The 21,185-nt window shown below is 38.9% G+C and overlaps 1 protein-coding gene across 1 annotated transcript; it reads left to right on the forward strand.

Annotated features, from left to right (window-relative positions):
- Positions 1-849: 849 nt before the first annotated feature.
- On the forward strand, positions 850-18,816 carry LOC130139443 (pectin acetylesterase 6-like). Its single transcript, XM_056316396.1, has 6 exons — positions 850-892; positions 1,361-1,443; positions 1,632-1,761; positions 1,864-1,937; positions 18,360-18,427; positions 18,723-18,816. Exons 1-6 carry the CDS (start codon positions 850-852, stop codon positions 18,814-18,816), a joined length of 492 nt encoding a protein of 163 aa, XP_056172371.1.
- The last annotated feature ends 2,369 nt before the right edge of the window (positions 18,817-21,185 follow it).

Here is a 21,185-nt window from a genome sequence, read left to right on the forward strand (position 1 = left end):
GTTCGGTTCCAGGTTCCATAGACAGAGGGTCCGGTTCTCGGTTCCCCATTTTTAGGACCCGGCTGTTCCGGTTCCGGTTCCCGATCGGAACAGGAACCAGAACCGGAACCGGATCGGAACCGGAACCAAGAACCGGGACCAGGAACCGGATCCCTAAAAATTAAAACATAAACTACACATTTGGTATTTAGAAACCCTAATTCACCTTGTCCCTCCATCTTGTCCCTCCTGCTTCCACTTCCGCCTCGCTCCCGCTTTCGCTTCTGCCTTGCTCCTCGCTCGGTTGCTCCTGCTTCCACTTCCGCCTCGCTCCCGCTTCTGCCTCGCTCCTCGCTCCCGCTTCTTGCTTTCGCCTTGCTCCTCGCTCCCGCTTCCGCGGTTCTCTCCCGCTTCCGCCTCGCTCCGGCTTCTTCGCCGCAGGTCTCGTGATCTCCCCACGCGGATTCGCTGCGATTATTCGGGCTCGCCGCCGTCTTCCTCCTTTGAAGCTCCGTCGCTCTGGTACGTAACGTCTTCGAACAACCCCTGCCATTCACGCCTTCTCTCTTTGAATTCCCACCGTTGCTTCTGTTCATCTTTTGCATCGATTGATTGAATTAAGTCATGACGATCGTGGCTGAGTTGTGTGAAATCGTGCTCTTGCGTGCACATTCATCTGGATTCACCGCTTAGTGAATGTGAGGAGAGGGAAAATGCGGTGGATCTGTCCCCGATTGAATGTGAGGAGAGGGAAGCGGGGGGGGGGGGGGGGGGGGAGTTAACCGATTGGTTAATTGTCGATTGCGATCGTATCTTAAGGGCCTTCGAGATTTGCTCTTTTTTGTTGCTGCTGCCAAAGGGGAAACAACCATGAGCCTCACTCTCATTGAGGGTGCTGCTGCCAAAGGAGCTGGTACTTTCTCAGACTTTTCTTAACAGCCCCCCATTTTTTTAATGACTTTCTGCTCGTAAGTGGTGCGGGATTCATAGTTAAGAAGGTTGGTGTTTCTTGTATGTAGTAGTGTCTGGGTTCGCTTCATTCGTAGGCAACTTATGGATTTACAAGATTTTGGTCTTTCTTGTTTATTAAGCTGCGTTATTTTGTGTCCCCGGTTAGAATTCTGCTCTCGCTTTTCCAGATATTGATTATTATGCACATAACTAAGACGGGCTCGCGTCTTATTTCTTGGAGATTTTCTTTTGGTTGATCCACTGTTCTGTTCCTAACATCCTCGTGCCATTGGTTGTTTTGCCTGTTTCGTTTGAGCTCACGGTAGAATGACAAGGTTTTTCTTATTTTTTTGGGTGTTTTTTTGAGAATATTCGAAGCTGAAAAATTGATGTTTGAGGTTCTCAATTAATCTTGTTCTACAATGTTCAGTCTGCTTAGATGGTACATTGCCCGGTTATCATCTTCACAATGGCTCTGGATCTGGTGCAAACAGTTGGGTGGTCCATTTAGAGGTTTGTTGAATGGACTTTATGTTATATGATTTAAAAGAGCATACTTAAGCTAGTTAATTTTGCAAACTTATGTTATTTCTTCTCTACTGCATGGTTTTCTTGCTCAGTTCTTCATGGCACTCCAATTCTTGATTTTTTTCTGTCTGCATTTTCTATAAGCCATTTGATGTTGTTTTACATTGTTGTAGGGTAGGGGATGGTGCAATACAGTGAGGAATTGCGTTTACAGGAAAACTACTCGTCATGGTTCATCAAAGTTTATGGACAAGGAAGTAGCTTTCACAGGAATATTGAGTAATAAAGCTGAAGAAAACCCTGGTATTTAAAATCTATTAACGATTCAATCTGTCTCGAAACGATTCTTTGCCATAGTTTATTCAAATTGGAACTGTCATACGAGCGATTGTGCTTTGCTGGCAGATTTTTTCAATTGGAACAGAGTAAGGATACGGTACTGTGATGGGGCTTCTTTCAATGGAGCAGGCCAGGACGAGGTTGGTTGGAAGATTCTAAGCTTTTGTATTCTCTATTGTTACGTAGAAATGATTGCTGTTGTGGTCTTAGTATACAATCATAAGAGTCTACATCATAGGCCAGCCAAATATTTAAATGATTCATGAAACACACCTGGGAATGAGCATTTATTCTTACAGTGGTCTACCTTCACCAAGATCCAAGTCTTAACTCTTAAATAAGATTACCAGTCCTCACTCCCTTTCTTTTAAGAAAAAATGTGACTTTTCTATAATTTGTCTTTTGTATTCTTTTTTATGAATGTTCATTTTCGTTTTGATTAACTAAAAATAAAATAAAATAAAAAGAACCTGTTGGAACCTGGAACCTGTGACAGGGTAGGTTCCAGGTTCCTCATTTTGAGGAACCTGTACCCGAGGGTAGGTTCCAAGTTCCAGGCGGAACCTACCCGGAACCTGGAACCGCTCACCCCTACATAGTACCAAGTGTAGAGGCAATTCGTTTATGCAACTCGAAATCAAGGGCTCTATGGCATGGAGTTGGCGTTGTATTCTTCAACTAAGACCGGCTTTAGCTTCAATCATATCTAGACCAAGATATTATTGCCAAGAGATATACGATGAAACTAGAAATGTGAGACCGGCTCTGGAATGGTCCCAATTGATCTGGAAAGGAGGTATTAGCAAGCATAACTTCATCGGCTGGCTAGTTTGTAGAGATAGACTACAAATAGCAGAAATCATATCACGTTGGACGCCTGAAGTAGATATTCATTGCAATTTTTGTATGTCTAGTCTGGAAAGCAAAGACCATATATTCTTCCAGTGCACCTGGACCGAAAGCATTTGGCGCACTATTCTTGCACAATACGGAATTCGACGCCCTGTAGAAGGATGGAATGATGAACTTAAATGGATGATCAATGCTACAAAAGGTAAGGACTTGGCGGCGAGACTTCTGAAGGTATCTTTCCTAGCGATCATATACTGCATTTGGATGGAGCGTAATCGTAGACGCTTCCAACAAAAGTCCAATGATGCCCTTATCATTTTGGCTAAAGGTCGCAAACTTGTTAGAGGGTGACCTTCGCACTACAAATCTTTTAGATCGTCCCGAACAAATGAAACTTTGGCTATTATATGGAGACTCCCCCACTCCATTTTTTTGTAATCTTAGTTCTATTTGTAATGCTGGGGAATGCCCCTAAGCTTCTGTACGTCATCTTATACATACTACTTACATTTACACCAAAAAAATATATATATTTAAATATTCTATCGTTCACTTACACTAGATGGGGTTAGGGTTTAGGTCTTCCACTCAATTTGGGGCAACAAAAGGGCCAAAATGACGTCGTTTTACTAACTTCATTTCCCCGTCAAGTCATGTCAAACCATTTATATTATATTAATGCCACATCGGATTTCTGGCAAGGGAATCGCAAACGTCATTCAAGTAAACGTTTTTAAAATTTTATAACCCTCAAGCGATTGATTGAAAAGTTATTAAATCAAAGTGAGTGTCATATGAAATTCAAGGCACTTATGGTGTCATTTTCCTAAAATAGTAATTGAATCATAATATAAGTACATGCAATATTTCAAGCATGTAAAATGATATAAATTAATATAACCAAAAAGCGTCAAGTAAGAATGCAAATTCTCCTCTCTTGATAGCTAGCAAAGCATATCCTAGGGCCATCTCATTTCAAGTGTTAAATTTTCTTAAGAGTAAAATGGTTTGCTCTTCTCTATTTATAGAGATTTAGAAAAATTATCATCCAATTTCATATATTTCAGTTTCCTTTATTATGGAAATTCTCACTATATTTTTTGCTAATCATTTGATGTCTATCTCTTTGATCCGGCAAGAGTTTATTGATATTTCATCATCCATGACAATGTATCATAAAAAGATTATTGGATATATTGTGAAACAAATGCACTAAACAATGTAAGTTCAAAGAAATTCGCAATGTATTTTTTTTTCACTAGAATCGTTTTATTTGTTTCAAAACCCTAAAAATTAACTTCCTTTCTTTTCTTGTGAAAATTTGGCTGCCAACTGTTGGTTGTTAACATAGGATGCATTTTTTTATGCTTCAAATGAATTATTTTACCAATGGAAGAGAGGTTACAAAAGGTTACCGAACAGTCATATCGACAGTTACATTGACTTCATAACCTTGACGGTGTTTCGACTCCACTATCTTCACGATTGCTTTATTTCACTACGTTGACTGTTACATTCAAGATTGTCGACTCCACTTTTTATCGATTCCTTCAAGCTGTCGATTTATCAAGTTATCAATAATACTGGTCATACTGTTCATAAATGACCAAACTCTATTCTTATCGACTAAGTCTATCACATGTCGATAATAACCAAAAGTTGTTCATTTTTTTTGTGTAAACAAATGCCCCCTTTTAAAAGAATTGAATGATTCATCAATCATTCTATTCTTTTAAATTATATAATCCAAAGTCATCACGTACTCTCTTGTCATAGACAAATTTGATTTTCCTTGCCAAATTTTATGTTGGTCAGATTCATCATATGGCTCAATTTTTCCACAAAAAGGCACGTTTTCTGCAAAGTCTTCATGTGGTCCTCCATCTTTGTCCTTAAGTAGTTACTCATACTTAGACACTGTCATTGCAAATTGTAATAAATCGGCAAAATTTTGGCATTGAAATTTTTCTCTAAGATTTAATTTCAATCTAGAAAGCCAAATTTGTGAATTCTTTATCTGAGAGTGAAGTAAGGTGTCTATTTCTAGCCCTCTTAAGTCGAGAAATAAATTGATCAACCAACTCATTATAGTATTGATAGATTCTGGTCAAATCAACAATCGATAACTTAGGTATCATTTTATAAAATTGAGAATGGAATTGTCTTTCCATCTCAACTAGTATAGATTGAATCAAGAGATAAATTTGTATGCCTAGTAAATGCAGTTTTGTGATAAAAACAAACGGAATAATGTAAGTCTCAGAAATTCATTCTTCCTATCTCTCCACTTTGGGCAATAAATTGATTAATGTGTTCGATGGTTGATTGGTCATTTTCGCCGGTGAAAATAGTGAAGTCAAGAGTTTTGAATTATCTTGGGTAAGATATAGTGTCAACTAAATCAGGATGTGACTTCCTATATACTGGCCTAACGATTCCTCCATAGACACCAAATTCTTGTAGTACGAGTTCAGCCACTTGATCAGGATTCGCAAGTCGATAAGTTTTCCTTTCTTGCCCCCTAAGTTCAGGGTAGATAGGTCAATAGACTTGAAATTTCTGCTGCTAGGTTCAAGGTAGATCGGATTTTTAGGCCTTTGTAAAATTCTCATTGTGGTGGGATCACTTGTCTTAAATTATTTCCACTGTTCAATTTACTGGTGTTGAAATAACATATCCAGAAGCCACCGTGTTTGGTTGGATCGATATGGACTAATTAATGTCTTGAGCCTGGAGATGACATCGTTGATCGCATTGATGACCATTGGCCCGATCACATCAGAGATGTGTCTCGCTATGTGATTCCTCGAACAGCCTCTTTATGGTAGCCACCAAGGTGGGGTTTGGTACTAACTCCCTCACCTGCTCCTCCATATAGTGCCATGAGATTTTGATGCCGCCCCCTTAGCTTAACTCTGTTGTTGAAGCGATTGAGGTCTTGGACTAGATAGCCGTGTCATTGGGGTTGTTACTTGCAACATGATTAGGTTGAGGATGATTCCTTGTTTTCAGCATTATACTTCCTCAAATCGACAACACTAGTCCTATTGGGCGTGCCAAAAAGAGGTTTCGCCGAAATTAGACTTCACAACAAAATACCTTTCACCAAAACTCGTTCTTTAGTTTTTTATTAGAGGAGACAGGTTTTGTATCGATTTCGGATAGGAAATATTACAAGTAGACAAGGAATCGATCGCTTCACTTCAAAAAGAATCAAACATACACAGAATATGCTGGAATTTTATCAATGATGCAGTTTGAGAAAGTAAAGATGCAACACTGAAATTTAATTAACCACGAGGTACCTCGAAACTACAATAAAGATACACGTCGAAATTTAATTGACGATGCAGATCAGAAAACTACAACTAAGAAATATGCTAGAATTTAATCAACAATGTGAATCTAAAAATTATAACTAAAGTGCAAGAATTGAAAGATAAATATATTTGTTTGTTTGTGCATGGATGGGCCTTTGAAGAGTACCATGTAAAGCCTATAAGAAACAGTTATCAACGAAGGTTACAAAAGGAGGTTACAAAAGGTTATATCGACTGTTACGTTGACTCTACCACCTTGACGGTTTTTTCGACTCCACTATCTTGGCAGTTGCTTTATTACACTACGTTGACGGTTACTTCTTTGACGATTGCATGCGAGATTGTTGACTTCACTTTTTATCGACTCCTTCAAGCTGTCAATTCGTCCAGTTATCGAAAATTCTGTTCATAAATGATCAAACTCTGCTCTAATCGACTAGGTCTATCACATATTGATAATAACAAAAAAAAGACAATCATTTTTTGGTGTAAATACACAGTCTTCTAAAAATCTTCACCACGTCATTACAACATACATCTGCACTTATCACAAAGACATTAAATCAATGATAATTTTGAAATTGTCAAAATTAAATAATGATTTTTTTCCAACACAATATACAAATGAAAATATATATTAAAAAAACACTTAAATGCCAATAAATAATTACAAATATTTTTTGTGTGTTGACTAACTTTGTTAGATACACTAAATGTTGATCGGTATGGGATGATCGCTTTATAGAGCTCATCAAAATTAACTTATTTTTCATTCGATGAGGGTAAGGAGGTATCCATTCATATGATATTTCTTCGACAAGCAACACTAGTAATGAAAATTAATAGTATGAAGTCTCAGCCATCATCACCAAATGTACTTAGGTTAATAAGATGTCAATCAAATACTTATGCATCTCTTCTTTCTTGATGAAGCAAAATCTAGGCATAACGATTTCATGTATAACGGGCCCATAGCTAATCTCCAAATCCTTTTTATAGTCTCGTTATTACTTTAGTATTAGGGTTGGAGCAATTTAGCTCAATTATCACATTAGAACTACGATAGGAACAATTTAGCTGAGTTGCAATTCTGCTAAAGTAAATGGCGCTAGTATAGTTGTTATTCTGCAAAAATGTGCCTCTTATCATTTCGTCATAATCTGAGTGCTAAAATTGCTTTAAGAATCTCACCATGTTCTAAGTTGTTGTAATGGTGAAATTCTGCATGTCGGTGATTTTGAAGAAATGCTTGTGATGGTCGTGGAGTACCCAAAAAAAAAAAGTTTAGAGTACCCCCTAATTAATCCTTAATTTTGTAGTATATCGTGGGTAAAATTGTCCAAAAAGGCCTAAACATATTGCATTTTGACCAATTCAGTCCTAACCCTTTAATTTTGCCAATTGTGTCCAGTCATATTTTGCCAATTAAGTCCATTCGGCTAATTTTAACCAAAAATCACTAATGTGGACCCCGGTAGTGCCACGTAGGATGATCAACGCCGACATGGACATTTATATATATACATATATATATGTATTTTAATCAAATTGAATTTTTTATTATTTTTTCTTTTCTTTTTTTTTCCGTTTTTTCTATCAAATCTGATGAGGGTCGACGGCCGGCCCTTGCTGACCACAGGCGAGGGCCGACGATTGTCGTCGGCCATTGTTGGCCACTTGGCGAGGGCCATTATGCCCTCGCCGGTCGCAAGTGAGGACCGTGAGCGAGGGTTGACTCGGCCTCGCCTGTTACTGGCAAGGGTTGGCCCATGCGGTCCCCACCAGGCTTGGAAGAAGAAAAAGAAAACGAAAGGAAGAAAAAATAAATAAAAAATTCTAAAACTTTTCAAAAAATTATAAACATTGTACACGTCAACATCGGTTGTCCTACGTGGCGCAGTTTATGACTTAATTCGCAAAACATGAAAAGGTTTAGGACTCAATTAGTAAAATTAAAAGGTTTATGACTAAATTAGCCAAAGTACAGTAGGTTTACGACTTTCTGGATAATTTTCCCGTATACTGTGTCTTTACCAGGGGAAAAAACTTACTTGCTCAGGAGGCAAAATTTAATTGACTGAAGATGATTCTCTTGCTTTGTTTTCACCTTTCCTTCAAGAATTTTCAGATTCGCCCCTATGAAGTCGAGACTAAACCGCAATGGAAGAGGGACCACAGCTAGAATCATCAAAGAAGCTACGCTATATGTTAGACAAGTAGAGGGAGGACCAACGAAGATGAACTTGAGATTTGACCATGTATATGTCGAAGGGGCTTGCAAGCAATAATGTGATTACATGCACATTCGGCGAAGAGTGCCTAGTTTGTCGATTACAACTTAAGTTGAGGTGAAATGTCATGCATAGCTTGCTCTCTCCCCTATCCTTCTGTCGGCATTGCTTTGACCAAGAGGGAGATCGTGATACGAAGGAAATGGAAAGACGGTACGATTTGTTCGCATCATGCAAACCGACATGCCCTCGAACCGCGCAATCTATCGAAGCGGATCTTGCTTTTGCATAATTCGTAATGGCCGGCCTGATCCATGCGGGTCAAACCTCCCAAGATGAGTACTCAATTGTTGACAGTTTGGGGTTTTTAGGGAAAATTACCAAAAAAAGCGTTAAACCTATTATGCGGATGTCAGTTCAATCATAAATTTTTCAATTTGGTCAATTCAGTCATAAACGTTTTGACAATTTATCAATGTAACCCTTCTGATCAATTTTTATCGAAAATCGTTGACGTGAATGCCAACCGTCCTACGTGGCATGGTCAGACGGCCGGCACTGTCATGGACAATTTTTTGCATTCTTCAAGTTTTTATGAATATTTTATAATTTTTTCTTTTTTCTTTTTTTATTTCCTTCTTCCTCTGCCGATTGCCATGCCTCGGCAATGGCCAGCGGTTGGCCACAGGCAAGAGCCTGCGAGGGTCAACCTGCCCAGCCACTAGCGAGGTTGGACCTCGTTAAAAGTAAAAGAAAAATTCAAAAAATTTAGAAAAATAACAAAAAAATCAAAAAATTGTCCACATCAGTGCCATACCACGTAGGACGACTAGCGTCCACGTTAGCAATTTCTGTCCAAAATTTCTCGGAAAGATTATATTGGCAAATCATCAAAATTTTAGGACTAAATTGGTCAAGTTGAAAGGTTTAAAACTGAATTGACATCAGTACAATAGGTTTACGACTCCTTTTGGTAATTGTCCCGGGGTTTAAGTATCATACCACAACCTCTATCCTCTATGATGCGAGAAAAGTGCATGAGTTTTAGTAACGACTGATTTTATTGGTTAACATAAATGATTTACTAAGTTTATGAAAGGTTCATGGTAATTCATCAATGGCAAAATAACAAGCAGATGAACAAACCAGCAATCTATCAAGCAGTATAAATCGCGCGGGGGCCCTTAATTAGTCGTTTCCTCTTGTTAGATGGTTTAGGGTTTGTTTGCGACTTTGAGTTCAAACGCCATCCAAGAAAGGGTCATTGTCGTGCGTACAAGACATGCCAGGGGATTCGGAATGAGTTGGAATCAACACGAGACAAGTCAGTCTCAAAAGGCTTGGATGCGGAATTGCTAGAAAATAGAAAGCTCGCTAGTGATCAGGCAAGCTCTGAGCCAGCAGTATGGGTATGCATTGTTATGCAACTCAGGGTTCTTCTTCCATCTAACGATTGGAACATAGCGAAAACAGAACCACAAACTCTCATTGACATCTCTCCCTCTGAATACCACGTCCCTTCCAAGTGACAACCCATGAAGGATCGCTGACATGCATAATAACCCCTGTCCTGTTCCACTCTAAACTGCACGAGGAAGCCATTGAGAGCAAGAGACGAACAGAGACAATTTGAAGAGTTTAAAGGCATGGACACCCTCTCAGGTGTCAGTTGTGATCCTAAACAAGTATAGAATAATAGATTTATACAAGATAGGTATATAGAAATTACAATTGAACTTATTTAATATACATCACATTCTTCTACCTTTTAACTTTTCAGATATCCAGTAAAGAGCACAAACAAAAGAAAATGAGAAAGAAATAGACAAATCTGTAAACATGTTTCACACCCATGCATCCGTTTATTCGGAGGTTAGTTTTTACCAGTCAATTCGATCACTGAAACGACGGATATAGGGCCAATGATCCCATTACGGCGTAAAACATCATATGCTAAAATTCTTCACCTTGGTCCTAATAACACAGAGTTGATGATCATTCTCGTATTCATGATTTTATCTTATGAAAAATTAATTTGAACTCGCTCATATCTATCGTGATTTTGTTGCCATAATCAAAACACAATTCTCACGATATCAATGTTTTTTGTTCTGATAATGCCATGGAATATAGAGATATAAAATTTCTTAAAATTATTTCTCAAAATGGTGCCATCATTCATCGTTCTTGTCCAGAAACTTCCCAACATAATGATCGAGCAGAACATAAGCATAAGCAAATATTAGATGTCGTATGCACTATTCCAATCTCAGCAACTTGTCCACAACAGTTTTAGGGAGAGGCTTGTCATACTACTATGTATACTATCAATCGTACTCCGTCACTCACTATAGGTAACATCTCTCCTTGCAAGCACTTGTATGGAACATTATTAATTACAATCTTCTGTGAGTCTTTGGTAGTACTTGTTTTGTACATCTTCCGCCAAACGAATGCACAGACTAAGAATCTTCTGTCAGTCTATGTTGCTTCCTTGGGTATCGCATTTAGCACAAAAGGTATCGATGTTGGGATCCTATTTCGAATCGTCTTCACGTATCTCATCATATTATCCTTTAGGAACACAAGATGTTCTTATCTCTTTGTTCTTTTAAATTCTCTCCTACCGTTCCCTTTGCTACCAATCTTTAAGTGGATATATTAAAGATGAACACATTTGCCTCTACTTTTGAAACTTCATCTCCGGAATTGTCTTCTCCTAATCTTGATTTAGGTATTTATAGTGATCTCGCTTCGGTAGCTCCTAATACGTTTGTACCATTCGCGGATTCTCCACCTCTAATGATTCCCTCCTCTGCTGGCCGTCGTTCCACCTTTGTAAGTCAACCTCCTGTTCGGCTTCGTGATTTTCATTATTACTCTATCATTGCTTCTTTTATGAGCCTCGTACATATACAGGAGCTAGTATAAATCCTCTCTAGTAGTAAGTAATAGCAGATAAGTTGCAGGCTTTGGACAAAACTTATACTTGGGATTTGTTTAATTTGCCTCATGGAAAGTTTGCTACAGGTTGTAAACGGGTGTGTAGGAATAAAACAAAGGCAGTTGGTACTGTAGAACGCTACAAAGCTTGGCTAGTAGCAAAAGACTTTACTCGGGAGTATAAAATTGACCATGATGAGACTTTTGCTTCTGTTGCACGTCTTGCATCTATTTAAAGTTTTCTTCTGTAACCTATATTAAGCTAGGGTCTCTGCTCCATATGGATATTACGAATGCATTCCTCAATGACAATCTTATTGAAATGTTCTCTATGAAGCCTCTTCCTAGATGCACTCATCCATCTAACAAAGTGTGTCGATTATGTCGAGTATTATATCCACTGAAACAGGCTCCTCGTGCATGGTATTCCAAGTTTAGCTCAAACATAAAATGTCTTGGCTTTATATTCGGTCTCTATGACCATGCTCTCTTTCTTCAGCGGACATCTCATGCAGGACTCATCGATAAAAAGATTGCTCCAACTCCCATTGAGACTAATGCCAAATTTGATGACAAAGATGGAAGTCTACTTTGAAATCCTACACTCTATCGACAATCGGTTGGTGATCTTGTACATCTCACTGTTACCCGTCTTGATATCGCCTACGCTGTTCATATTGTCAGCCAGTTCATGACCGCATCACGTAAGACTCACTTTCGCCACTGGGCAAAAGAGTTGTTCATTTTCTTTGTACTTAAGTTATTCAGAATTATGAGCCCGAAACAATATACATCGATCTTTCGGTAATGACAGCATGACTTTGGTCCTTGTCAATTAGCCTTGACAAATTGAAATCTGCAACTTTCGCGTTGAAATTTTCCATCCAACAGCACGTTGTGGGGCTTCATGATTTAAGTGAATTATTGATGGTCGAAATCCTTTTATGAAGGCGCCACGAGTTGACCGCAATATGACGTTTCTCCCTAAAAAAGGATTATGTAATTAATGGCTTTTCTGTTAGTGAAGTGTTATCCACCACTTTAGCAAAGGCTACGCCATTATATTTCAAACAATTCAAACGTTTTATCAATCGAGACAAACCCATCAATATCAATCAAGTAGCCATCTCCAGCGGAGATATTTGACGGGCATATAAACAGTGCTGCAATACACGAATACCCTTTGTTCGACTATGCTTCCTAGCACCTCCTCGGGCTGTTGTTTGAGCAGCATAATGACTTTCATTTCATGCCCAAACTCACTCAACACGGTGAAGCTCATGAAAGCTTAAGGGTGTGTTTATTTCGGGGAGAAAATTTTGTGATAAAAAAAAATACTTTCCCAGAAATCAATTTTCAAGAAAATATTTTCCCCTTTTTAGGTTAGGAAATTCATTTTCCTAACTTTAGGGATGCATAGTCTCTTTGACCGTTGATGGTTTTCCATTGGCCGATCATATTCAGTAAATCAAACAAGTAAAAGTCCAGAAAGCTAATTCATAGAAAGTTGTTTCACTCAAACAAACACGGGTTATATCCGTATGGAGAGATCTACCATGGTTCCAACATTGGCTTCGTAGTTGACTTAGGTTTGATTGGAGTTTGAAATTAGGTGGAAGTGGACCCAAATTCTTTCCTGCAATGTAATGCGATAAAATCACTATTTAATAAAATGAAATGGGATTTAGTAAATTATTTTCTGTATTTATTTACACTTTTTCAAATTTAAAATTCGACTATTCCCTTCACAAAATCGAAATTGTGGGGGGTGAATTATTCTGCACTATTTTTCATTTTCTGGCTCTATCATATTCGGCTTTATTTTCCAGCATATCTTAGTCTCAGTATTAACATTAGTGACGCAGAATCAAGTAAAAATATGACCTCAATACCCCTGATAATTTTTCCTGCTGAGTTACTTCTTTCAACGAATATAATACCCCTACATGATTAGATGCTAGCATGTAGCTTCGAGATGTTATCCACATCTGGACGCAACCCATTCACAATTTTCATTATTGTCATCTCTAGACCAGCTTTTCATTGAAAAAATCATTACTAAAATATCAACAGGAGGACAAGCTACGAACCTACCTGCTGGCGCCCACATATAAAAACATTTCTATTTCTGCCATGACTGACATTGGATGGATACGCTGTCGACATTGAATTCATGTTCACGCCTGGAGAGAGAAGAGAAGAAAAAAACTGCAAGTAAAAGCTTGATTGAGAATGTGGTCCAATCCGATAAACTTAGGGTCTGCAGAGAAAGATCAACCATTGACCAAATTATTTAGAAATTAGAGAGTTGCATGATCTTTTTTAGTATAATAATGTTTAATGATTGACAAAGTGCTTGGTGCTTTGCTGTCGTTGGACCTTCGTCCATCGCCTTGTTGACCTCTCTGCTCATGGACTTCCCTCTTTTTCTCTGCCTTCTTTCAATCAATCAATGGAGCTTTTCTCGTCGTAGACCCCTTTTTTTCCTTGACCTTTTCGTGCCTAAGCAACCGCACAAGTCTTCGGTCATTCAAGAGATCGAAAGCAAGATATTGTTTAATTTCATTGCATTGGGCTGCACGCTCGATTCAACTCAAAGTTCGGACGCCACAAAGGCCAACATCAACGGTGGACAACGTAAAATCAACTTTCCGTGATCAAAAATCAAAGGTTGATGTGTCTTTGCTTTAACCCATTTGTCCCTTTCTGAGCAATATAATGTTTAACTGGTGTTGAACGGGTTAATCGCATTTGTATGAAGAGTCAAAGGATATTTCTAGAGATGTTTATGATCGACCCCTTAGATTTAGTGGAGTCGATCCTTTTGGTCCAAGAAAACAGTTAGTCATTGTGGAAACAAGTCACATATTTCCTAATGAAGGTCGCCCACGCCCTTAAATTTTCTTCAACCAATCTTTGAGGAAATTACCAAGAAGACTCCTAAACCTATTGTACTTATGTAAACCTTTCAATTTGTCGAATTTGGTCCCGAACCTTTTGACAATTTGCCAATGTAGTTATTCTGACAGATTTTAGCTAGAAATCATTGACGTGACACTGCTAGCGCTAAGGTGGACATTTTTTTGTAAATTTAAAAAAAATTGAATGTTTTTATATTATCTTATCTTTCTTTTTTTCTCACAATAGCCGACAAGGGTCGCCGGGGCCTTGCCTAGATTTGGGCAAGTCTCGGCCGCGGGTGATGGGCCCTCACCTAGATGTGGGCAAGTCATGACCTCGCTACCGCAGGTGAGGCAGCCCTCGCTAGCAACTAGCAAGAGCTTGCAAGCCCTTGCCCAATGTTCGGCAAGACCCCACCGACCATCGTTGGCCACAATAAAAAAAATAAAAAATAAAAAAATTCAGAAAAATTTTCAGAAAATTAAAAAATTTGTCAACTTTAGCTTTAGCCATACTACACAAGACGGCTGGCTTTTACGTTAGTGATTTTCAACTAAAATTGGCTGAAATGACTAAATTTGGCAAATTATCAAAAGGTTTAAGACTAAATTGGTCAAATTAAAAGGTAAAAAACTTAATTGGCACAAGTGCAAATTGTGCAATAGTTTTAGAACTTTTTGGTAATTATCAACCAATCGTTTAATTGGCAAGTTACAAAGATGGTGATAAATTTATTTAGGTAAATTCGCATAAGGGTAATATACAAAACTTTAACCCACCAATCGAAATCAGGTTTGGAGAAAATTTCCTTCACAGAGATCGAGAGAAAATTAGTCATTTATTAAGAAAATATCAAAGCATCATAAGACAAAAGAGTATATTCTATCAAATTTTACTATATTACGTAATTTATCATTAAAATTTAACGGACAACTTCACATTTCAAGAAATAGATTAAAAAAATATAGCAAAACAAAAAGTTTGGTGGAATAGTCGTTTTCATACCTAAAAACTTTTTAGATTTTCTCAGCTTTTGAACTAAGCTTTAATGTAAATTGGGACTTCTAGACTTTCGAGGTTTTTTTTTTTTTGCTATAATCTAGACTTTCGAGTTATTTAGGTTGATCCTTAGTTTTTGTTTTTTTTATAAATAAAAGGGTGGGTAGGACTATTACTAGTGAATCCTTCTAGACATTATCATAAGGATCTCATGCTCACTACGGGGGTATTCGGTTTGAGTCATAATTACTTTGCACCACCCTAAACCCCCTATCACCATAGCCCCGTCAATACGCTGGCAAAAAAGATTGCCTCTTGATACAAGATATGCTACAACTAGATAGTGCTACAAGCCGTTCAAGGGTTTTCTTGTAACGTGAATTGAGCTTGTGACCTTTTGAAAACATGTGACCCCTTTATCACTAGGCCACCACTTTGGTGGTATAGGTTAGTCCTTCACTCGTCACTTCTTCTAATACATTCTCTAGTCACTTCCGAGAATTCGGACGTTGCGGGGAATGTTGACAAATCCCCATTTTAAGTCGAGATGAACACATTGAAATCTTTCACTTATATTTTTATTTACATGTCAGATGTAATTATTGGTAAATGGAATATTTAAAGGCAAATATATCGGTCGATCTTATAAAACCTATATAGCCATCGGGATCAATTTCTTCCTCTTATTAGATTTGAAGTTAAATCTTAAGAGACTTTTTTCCCGTCCAAATTTCAAGGTTCGAGAGCTTGATCCGCTTCTTTGGGACCAAAAAAAGGCTAATAACATGAATTGTTTCTAAACTTTTTCTTGGTATTCGATGTACTTGCTGAAGTTTCTCTTTTGCAATTTACTCCCCGAATTTTATGAAATCGGCTCATTATGATCCTTCCATTAATTGAAGTTTAAGAACTACATTAAACAAACCAAAAAAAGTTTAGGGACTACACTGAGAATCAAGACTGCCCATGTCATTACCCTGAACAAAAACAAAAGGAACTACCATTGGGTTAATTACTAGTAATCTTGAGTAGATCATGAGTTGGTTAAAACTCAAAATTTTTATGGGCTGAGTACTTCCAACGAAGACAATTCTTTTTAGGGTTATATTTTCCTATATTTTTTATTGCAGAAAATTTCCTCCTACCTATTTTCTAAGTAGTTGGTTACGAGTAATGAGGGGAAATTTCCTTCAACCATCAATTGACGAAAATACGATCCTACCATTCTAACCGCTTCCTTGCATTAATTATATGATTGTGATGGGACTGGGTGTTTCACTAAGGGCCTATTTGATAACATTTCATTTTTTTTGTTTTTCTGTAATTTTTGTTCCCCGGAAGAGAAAAAGAAGAAATCTGTTTGTGTACGTCAATTAATTTTTCTATTCCCTGGAATAGATCAATGGCCAGGGAATAGATTTGGAACAGAAACAAGAAGTAAAAAAAATCTACCTTTTTGTTCCAGGGAACAAAAAGAGAAACAAAGTCAGTTTAGAGAAACAAGATCAGCGCAACCTAAACCCTAAATTCTACACTCTAAACCCTCCACCCTAAACCCCAAACCCTACACCCAAAAATCAAAACCCTAAACCCTATACATTACACCCTGCACCTTAAAGCTTAAAAGGTCTATGCACCTATTTATTGTAATGCCCAAAGATTTATTGTCAACCTCCTTAATAATATGAGTTATAAACCAGTAAAATTATGCCATTTTCAGCCATCTATCTTTCACTAACTATTACGTTGGATTTTCAGAGGCTATCTTAGAATATCTTGATAAAATAAGTTCTTACAATAGTCCGATTTTATTCAAACATGAATTGTTAAGTCTCCACTGACATTTTTATAATTAAATGAAAAAAATTAGAAACAGAAATTTTTATGATCAAACTAAATACATTTACGTTCTTTTTCTATTCTCGGAATATAAATTTTGTGCAGTTACCAAATGCGTTGTTTTGCTCAAAAACTCATTAAGGGAATAGAAATAGAAAAAATATTTTTGAACAGAATTTATTCCCGGAAACAAAAATGTTACCATACGCACCTAAATATCACAAGGACATGAAGAAATGAAAACATATGTAACGAGTAATGAGAACTAAACTTCAATTGCAAATGGAGATTTACATAGTTCGGCCAAATGTATATATGCCAATGAAGAGAGATCAAAGGAATTCTACTATATTCAAGCAGAGATTATATGATTCGGCTCATTTAATCATTCATATGTTTTGGGAATGGATCCAATTACATCCAATAAATCTCTCGAAAACGAAGCAAAGAGATCTACCATGTTCATCACTCATAAACTCTCTATAATGACTGTGCAAAGTTCTCTCGCAAGTTAAATTTGATATAAGATATGAAATTAGGTAAAAGAAAAAACTATGAGCAATCAATCGCGCTCGTAAAAGTAGGTCATGCACCCATGAAAGAGATGAAACTTACAATAGATGAGTCTTGGGTGCCTGAAAGCCAATTGTAGGGAGCCCGCATTTATGGTTGGCATCGGGGAAAATTGTCCATTAAGTCTTATACTTTTTGTACGGTAGCCAATTCAACCTTAAACTATTCAATTGTGTCAATTTAGTCATAAACATTTTGACAATTCGCCAATTTAGTCATAAACTTTTCAATTGTGTCAATTTAGTCCTAAACCTTTTCACGAATTACCAATGTAGTCCTTCCAGCTAATTTTGATCGAAAATCATTGATCCGTCCTACATGGTGCAGCTAACATTGACATGGATATTTTTTTTTCAAAATATTTTGAATTTTTTCTTTATTTTATATATTATTTCTTTTTTTTTTCTTCACAGGGCCGGTAGAGCTGCCGACCACTGGTCGAGGGCCATGAAGCTCTCGCCGACCACGGGTGAGGGTTGCGGGGCTTGTGAGCCCTCACTGTGGTGGCGAGGGCGTTGCGAGCCCTCCACCAGGCCCTCTTGAGGGCTCGCAATGCCTTCACCTAGATCCAAATAAGTTTGAAGTTAACTTCGAGCCACAACTAACACCGAGAAACTACCAAGCCATGAAAATATTGATAGAATGTTCTTAATGTCACGACTCGCGGTCGTCGGGGGTTATTGGTGCGACGTACCAGGCACGTCGCCGACCAAGTTCTTTTTAATTTTTTCGTTACGATCAAGCGGAAGCATCTATAACGACAAACACCTAGACAACACAACAAACAAGCAGCTAGGAAAACACCATACAGAACACACTACTTCCATATTGCCTCAGTACATTTACAAGCCCCTTTTTCTTCAAGCACTTCTTGTTTACATTATTTTCTTATCCAAAAACGTAGGCCATGGGATTCCTATCTCCTCTAGCAAAGCTGCAACTTCAAAACCGGTACTCCATGACGAAGAAGAGGTGAGTACGTCCATACCTACAAGTCTGAAAGACAACGGAGTGAGTCAAAGACTCGGTAAGTAAAATCATTAATTCTGACTTAGGAGAACGTCTTGTCGTCGAACCCACCATGCGAACATCACTTGCACCATAGCATCGATGGCAGGTCAATAGCAATACTATTACTGTACCTCGACTATGATCAATTTCGGCTTACCGTCAAGGCACGATTTACCTTCGGCTTATCAATAAACTTAATGACAACACACATCAACGGTTCATTAACCATCTTACACGGTTCTTCCTATACTTTCAGGGGCTTCCAGCCTCAGGCTGGGCATCCGGAATCCACCGAGCATCCCATACTCTCATGGGCTTCCAACTTCAAGCTGGGCATCCGGAATCACTAGGCAACGTCACCAAAATCCATTAGCGACGGCTATTTCCTTTATGTGACCACACAACAATATTCACGCAAGCCGGATTCTTATCTTTGTTTCTTAGCCAATGCAAACAAAGCCTGAAAGCGTGCTCATACAGGTGTGTATGTATGCCATAGCCTATAATGTTACAGCTAAACTGATGAACCGAGCACAACACGTGACTGAGCTGACATGCATTGACGTCGGTCCGAAGTTGAGCGAGGCTTGAATCGACATGCCTTAATGCCGATCTAATGCCAAGCAAGGCTCAAACCATCATGCCTCAATGCCGATTCCCATAACCGAGTGAGACTCGTTTGTGACCCGGGGCATGTTCAAACAAGAGTGTGTGTCGTGACCCTCACTAAATAGTATACCAGGAATAATCCTTGATTCGTGGCTTGAACCGAACGCCTAGCGCCGATCCCCGCACCGAGCAAGACTTGGAACCGGCACGCCTCAATGTCGACCAAGGCCTTACGGCTTGGTTTATCTCACCTTAACGTTGATTCCAAGCCAAGTGAACCTCAATCTTGTCTCGGGACGTGAACACACTCAAACATGCCACATGAGCAAACCATACAAAAGCATTCCTCTTCATACTCACGACAAAATACGAGTGAGCACACGTCCAAATTCAACTATGCAGCATATCACCCTAGCTAAGGATTAGTAATTTCACTTATCTAGAGATGAACTAGAGAAGCTTTGCCAAGAAATGGCCTAAAAGGAGGAGGTGGCATGCAAGGAGATGAAGGTGAGAAAGTGAGCCAAAATGTGGAATTGAAAGAGGGGGTGCTTCTATTTATAGTCTCCATCCTCATCATTACTTGTCCAAGTGGTCCAATAGGTTTTCTTGAAGTGGCATGCCTACTAGAATGAGTTAGCTAGTCTATTGCATGAGTGGCAAGCCTAACAAGAAAAGGTGGCATGCCTAATAGGATGGTGTGGCATGCCTAAGTTCTTAGGGAAATGATGAAGCCAATATGTGCATTTCTAATTGGTATACTTGGTCATGAGTCATTTACTTCTTCTCCAAGCCAAGTTTTGGGCCATAATAACCAAATCTTCCTAAGACCACCTAAGTCATGAATCACTTGCTTCTTCTCCAAGCCAAATCTTAAGCCATCATTACCAAATCTTCATAAAGCCACATAAGCCATGAATCACTTGCTTCTTCTTCAAGCCAAATTTTAGGCCATCATTACCAAATCTTCATAAGGCCACCTAAGATGATGATTCACCACTTGCATTAAATGGCCAATGTTTTATAGTCTTCTATTATGTCCATTTTCAAGAATATAGCAAACATGAGAATTAGGCCAATGAAAGCACTAACACAGTTGGGTATGAGTTCCTCATGTCTATTCACGATTGACCGTCCTAACCAAACCGAGGTTCGTACCCGAATCACTATCGGATGAGGCGGGTCATGGCCAAACTTGCCTAGATTGGCTAAGTCGGTGGCCCATCGTGTGGGCTCCGTGGCCAGCACTGGCCGGGCGCATGGCCCGTGCCTATCCTGGCTCGTGGCCTGTCAACAGGGTCCACGACCTAGCCGGGCACATGGCCGGTGCCTGTGCTGGCTCATGGCCTTACAACTGGGTCCAAGTTTGGACATATGGCCGGTTCATGGCCTGGCACAAAGCCTGGCTCACAACTTAGCACTTGGCCTAATCGGCAGGGTCGCCGAGCCAATCTGTGATCGATCCATGATCAATCTATGACCCATCCCAAGTAGCCCATTGCCAGTTCATGGTCGGTCCATGGCCAAGCATACTTGGTCCGTGACTGACTCTCGGTTGTCATGTAATTGTGTATAATCGATCGTTCCATGACCGACATACGGTCGTACAGATCGATCCATGGTCATCCACAGTCGGTACATAACCGTGCGGAATCACCCGTGACTGGAATAAGACCGCACGGGATCAATCCATGATCGTCCATTGATCCGCGGTGGTACGTGACCGTCCCATAATCAACCCTTATGGTCGATCAGCCGTTCCATGGCCAAATAGCTCGAGTCACTTGCATGGTCATTGGATTGATTCACTGCCAATCCCTCGATCATTTCAGAGCCGATCCTTCGATCAAATCATGACTGATCCCTTGGTTACCCTTTCGATCGGGTTGATCGGTCCATGACCGATCCTTGGATTGGTCCATGGCCGATTTCCCCCACTATCGGCACATTAGTTCCATAACCATTTCTCATGGCCAGAATCGTAGATGTTATACTTAAAGAGTCCAAATTCCATATTTTGTTTAAACCAAAATAGGGTGATGATATTGATTATGTTTCCTTGAAAAGTATCGATCAAATATTTTTACAAAGAAGGATCGATTGATACTAA

This window comes from Syzygium oleosum, unplaced genomic scaffold (genome assembly GCF_021117445.2).
Source record: "Syzygium oleosum isolate NSW1041296 unplaced genomic scaffold, Sole_v2.1 Sole_v2.12, whole genome shotgun sequence".
Taxonomy (NCBI): Eukaryota; Viridiplantae; Streptophyta; class Magnoliopsida; order Myrtales; family Myrtaceae; genus Syzygium; species Syzygium oleosum.